Source organism: Peromyscus eremicus, chromosome 10, assembly GCF_949786415.1.
Source record: "Peromyscus eremicus chromosome 10, PerEre_H2_v1, whole genome shotgun sequence".
NCBI classification, from domain to species: domain Eukaryota; kingdom Metazoa; phylum Chordata; class Mammalia; order Rodentia; family Cricetidae; genus Peromyscus; species Peromyscus eremicus.
In genome coordinates, this window is record NC_081426.1 from 86,498,356 (window position 1) to 86,503,063 (window position 4,708).

Sequence of the window (4,708 nt, forward strand, 5' to 3'; positions counted from 1 at the left end):
TTTTTAAAAAAAAAAAAAACCACCTTCACCTCCAAAGCCCACTCTATGCACCCCAAAGCAATGTAGATATAATCTAGTGTTCACAAGCTCTTTATTTTCTTTTTCTCAGGCAGGAAGCATGCTCTCACGCTTCCCATTCCAGATATTTAAAAGGAAAGAATAATACTTCGAAGCTGGCATCTTTTAAACCTGCCAGATTGATCTGCTTTATTTTTAAAATAGGAGCTATGAAAGAAAAAAAAAAAAAAGCCGGCAAGTGCAAAGAAAATATGTCTAGTAGCGGAAACTCTCTGCCGAGGTTCATAGCAGAAAAAGCAGTAACAACTCACTTCTTATCCTGTCTATCTGTCTCCAGTGATGGAGGATTCAGGCATCCAGAGAGGCATCTGGGATGGAGATGCCAAAGCTGTTCAACAATGTCTGACAGATATTTTTACCAGTGTATATACAACCTGCGACATCCCAGAAAATGCCATATTCGGTCCCTGTGTTCTGAGCCATACTTCCCTGTATGACAGCATAGCCTTCATAGCCCTCAAGTCCACGGACAAGAGAACAGTACCTTATATCTTTCGGGTAAGTCTTCAGCTGGTCCAATGGACGTGTCTGAGGGTGAGCATTCCTGTTGGGAATAAGCAAGGAACCATCCTAAGGACAATGTGATCATTTGAGCAATCATAGTGAACACAGTAAAAATTAGAAAAGAAAAACTAGACTCAAATTATCAACTGATTTTTCTGAGAAAATTTGACTTGAAATACTAAGGATGTGGAAATCAGTGCCCTAGTTCTGGGTTTCAGGCAGATTAGGACTTCCTAAATTGCTAGGGAGACCTCTCTAGGGCTGGGACTATTTACATGGTAAGTACTCTCTGAAAGTACTTTTACAAGTATTGAGTATGTTTGTTTTCTAACCTGGGAAGTCTCATCTTCTGAACATTGCTTTCATAGTTAAGACTAGCTAGTGCTCAGAGTTTGTATTTAAATAAGAATGGTAATTGTTTTGGCAGCCAAGTATCCTTAAACCCACGTTTGTGTTTGTAACAGGCCTCACGTTTCCTAGTCTTTCCTTTTTAAGAAAACCTGTATGTTAATCCTTCAAGTCATGGTTAGGAAGATGGACATGAGTGCCATAGAATAATTTCTAAGATCCAAACCTGCTGTTTGCTTGGGAAACACATGAAGTTCCCTCTACTTCTGTGATAACTGAAAATGAAGTTTTGAATAGGCTAACCTATAAAACTGACTTAATGTCGCAAGGGATCATTATCTTGCCCGTTGACTACAAATATAGGGATGTAGTCCGACTCTGGTCAAGTTTTGCAAACTTGGTTTGGGATGTTTGGAGAGAACAAAAACCAAACAGAAGGAAAAGCCCTGGTTTCTCTCCTTCACGTGGACCGCCCTTCTTGTCTTTCCTGAACACTGTAGGTAGACACTTCGGCGGCAAATGGTTCCTCAGAAGGTCTCATGTGGCTGCGGCTGGTCCAATCAGCCAGAGATAAAGAAGAACAGAATCTCGAAGCTTACATAAAAAACGGACAGCTGTTCTACCGCTCTCTCCGCAGGATTGCCAAAGACGAGGAATTATTAGTTTGGTACGGCAAAGAACTGACTGAGTTACTCTTGCTCTATTCCTCTAGATCCCACAAAATGAACGGTAGGTTGGCTTGCGACCTGCGTGTGGGTCTGTCGCCAGCTGGGAAGAGGCACGGGGAGCCGAGGCGCAGGGATTAACCCAGGCGCCCCCGGCGCACCTTGCTTCTCTTGGGCGTCTCATAGGCTAGAGCAAGTTTCTGAGGTGTCTATCCAGAATACAGCTGGGACAGAAAGGGAAGGGAAAGATGGAGCTCACCTGGCTTGATAAATGTACTTCACCAAGTCAAGAAGGGAAGTTGTACCAAGTGGGATAGTATATTCTTTTCTCGGGCACTCAGCCCAGAGAGATAAAGTGGATTTGTTATGGCGGGGGGGATGATGGCTAAGTGGCCTGGGGGCAATGCCGACTAACCATGTGATGTGGTGTGTGTGTGTGTGTGTGTGTGTGTGTGTGTGTGTGTGTGTGTGTTGTTTGCTCACTAAGCAGGGTCGTCCCCTTACACATGCCTGGAATGCAGCCAACGTTTCCAGTTTGAGTTCCCCTACGTGGCGCATCTGCGATTCCGCTGCCCCAAGAGACTTCACAGCGCTGATGCGAATCCCCAAGACCAGCAAAGTGGCGGCGTGGGTACCAAGGACCACGGCGGCGGCGGTGGCAAAGAGCAGCAGCAGCAACAACAACAGCAACAGCAACAGCAGCAGCAGCAGCAGCAGCAGCAACAGGAGGCGCCCTTGGTCCCGGGCCCCAAATTCTGCAAAGCCGGCCCCATGCACCACTACCCGGCTCCGTCCCCGGAGGCTAACAACCCACCGGCAGCCGCAGGTGCGGGCAGCGCCAAGCCGTCCACAGACTTCCACAACCTGGCTCGGGAACTCGAAAACTCCCGGGGAGGCAGCAGCTGTTCCGCGGCCCCGAGCGTCGGCGGGAGCCGCACCGGCCACCAGGAGGCGGAGCTGAGTCCCGACGGCGTCGCCGCGGGCGGCTGCAAAGGGAAGAGGAGGTTCCCGGAGGAGGCGGCCGCGGAGGGCGGCGGCGCGGGGCTGGCGGGTGGCCGTGCGCGCTTCTCCGAGCGGCCGCTGGCGACCTCCAAGGAGGAGCTGGTGTGCACGCCGCAGCAGTACCGCGCCGCCGGCAGCTACTTCGGCCTGGAGGAGAACGGCCGGCTCTTCGCGCCGCCCAGCCCCGAGACCGGAGAGGCGAAGCGCAGCGCCTTCGTGGAGGTGAAGAAGGCCGGCCGCGCGGCGGGCTTGCAGGAGGAGGCGGCGGCGGCGGACGGCGCGGGAGGCACAGTCGAGGACCCCGACGCGGGAGGCGGTGGCGGCGGCGGTGGCTCGACCACGCCCGCGGCCGTGTCGCCGGGGGGCGCCGAGAAGCTGCTGGCCCCGCGGCCCGGAGGTGCGCTGCCCGGCCGGCTGGAGGGCGGGAGCCCCGCGCGCGGTAGCGCCTTCACCTCTGTGTCGCAACTGGGCGGCGGTGGCGGTGCCGGGACCGCGGGGACCGCGGGGGGCGCGGGGGGCGGTCAGGCGGCTGCCTCGGACGAGCGCAAGAGCGCCTTCTCGCAGCCGGCGCGCTCCTTCTCGCAGCTGTCCCCGCTGGTCCTGGGCCAGAAGCTGGGCGCACTGGAGCCGTGCCACCCGGGCGATGGCGTGGGCCCCACCAGACTCTACCCGGCCGCCGCCGATCCGCTGGCCGTGAAGCTGCAGGGGGCCGCGGACCTGAACGGAGCCTGCGGGCCCCTGGCGAGCGGAGGCGGAGGTGGCCTGCCCAAGCAGAGCCCCTTCCTCTACGCCACCGCCTTCTGGCCCAAGAGCTCGGCTGCGGCGGCGGCAGCGGCGGCGGCGGCCGCGGGGCCCCTGCAGCTGCAGTTGCCCTCGGCGCTCACGCTGCTGCCGCCCTCCTTCACCTCGCTGTGTCTGCCCGCGCAGAACTGGTGCGCCAAGTGCAACGCCTCCTTCCGCATGACCTCCGACCTGGTGTACCACATGCGGTCTCATCACAAAAAGGAGTATGCCATGGAGCCCCTGGTGAAGCGGCGGCGAGAGGAGAAGCTGAAGTGCCCCATTTGCAACGAGTCCTTCAGGGAGCGTCACCACCTCTCCAGGCACATGACCTCGCATAACTGATGCGGAAGGGACCCCGGCTTTCCAGGCGCGTGCACGCACCGTCAAGTCACCGGCAGGAACAGACACGCGAGGACATCCACCACTTCCTAATGCCCCCAAACACTGCAACCAAACACGTGCAACACACAGGTCCCTCCCCTGGACAGGAGCCTCATCATCCAAATGTTAAACGTGGGACACACACACATACACTCTCTCTCTCTCTCTCTCTCTCTCTCTCTCTCTCTCTCTCTCTCTCTCTCTCTCGACAGGATGGTGGATTTTGGATTGGGTGGGTTGTTTGAGGGGTTTTCTTTTGAATGCACGGATTTTCACTTTCCCAAAAACAAAGGTACATTTAAAAAAAATGTCATATATTGCAACATATTGATGCATTTGTCATACGTTTCTACTTAAATTATTAAGCACTTATGGTTTAGATGTAATAATTATATGTAAGGACAAAATTTATTTTAGATATAAAGTAATGGAGGAAGGTGAGATGCTTTCTGCATTTCTGGATGACAGCTGTGTTCTTACAAAAATAAACAAAATGAATAAAAAGGGGTTCACCATTCAGTTGAAGTTTCCAGGGGAAAGTGCATGTATCACGAAATGATTATGGACTTCAATGAAGAATGTCACCGATTATGTAAATATGTATTTCCTTTTAATACAAAGTGTAATTTTGTGCCAGTGAAATGGAGTCTGAATAGTTATGTGTTTCTTTTATCCCTAAAAAGATTTATTAAACTTTATAGTTTATCCAGGTATGTTGGATGCTTTGACAATAAATAACTATTTTCTTCAAAGCAAATATTTGGAAAGTTTTTAAAATTTTTTTGTAGGCCAGTACACTTTGGGTAGTTCATGCATCTTAACTGATGCCTTGTGTCATTTTCACTTATTTACTACAAGCCAGTTTTGAAACAAGAGTGTTGCTTGTCACTGGAAAATTCTTTAGTTGAAAAGTGTTAGGCTGACTGATCACAAGCAAATCACCTAGA

The 4,708-nt window shown here is 52.1% G+C and overlaps 1 protein-coding gene across 1 annotated transcript; it reads left to right on the plus strand.

Moving 5' to 3' along the window:
* Window positions 1–357: 357 nt before the first annotated feature.
* Window positions 358–3,903, plus strand: Prdm8 (PR/SET domain 8). Its single transcript, XM_059275816.1, has 3 exons — window positions 358–576; window positions 1,431–1,659; window positions 2,086–3,903. Exons 1-3 carry the CDS (start codon window positions 358–360, stop codon window positions 3,720–3,722), a joined length of 2,085 nt encoding a protein of 694 aa, XP_059131799.1. The 3' UTR covers window positions 3,723–3,903.
* Window positions 3,904–4,708: the final 805 nt, after the last annotated feature.

What these genes read in the sequence shown, in the direction of transcription:
- Prdm8 (XM_059275816.1), top strand. Translation starts at nt 358, where the DNA reads ATGGAGGATTCAGGCATCCAGAGAGGCATCTGGGATGGAGATGCCAAA. An exon ending in CAGTACCTTATATCTTTCGG is followed by an intron (nt 577 to 1,430) that starts GTAAGTCTTCAG and finishes TGAACACTGTAG; the next exon opens with GTAGACACTTCGGCGGCAAA. An exon ending in TAGATCCCACAAAATGAACG is followed by an intron (nt 1,660 to 2,085) that starts GTAGGTTGGCTT and finishes CTCACTAAGCAG; the next exon opens with GGTCGTCCCCTTACACATGC.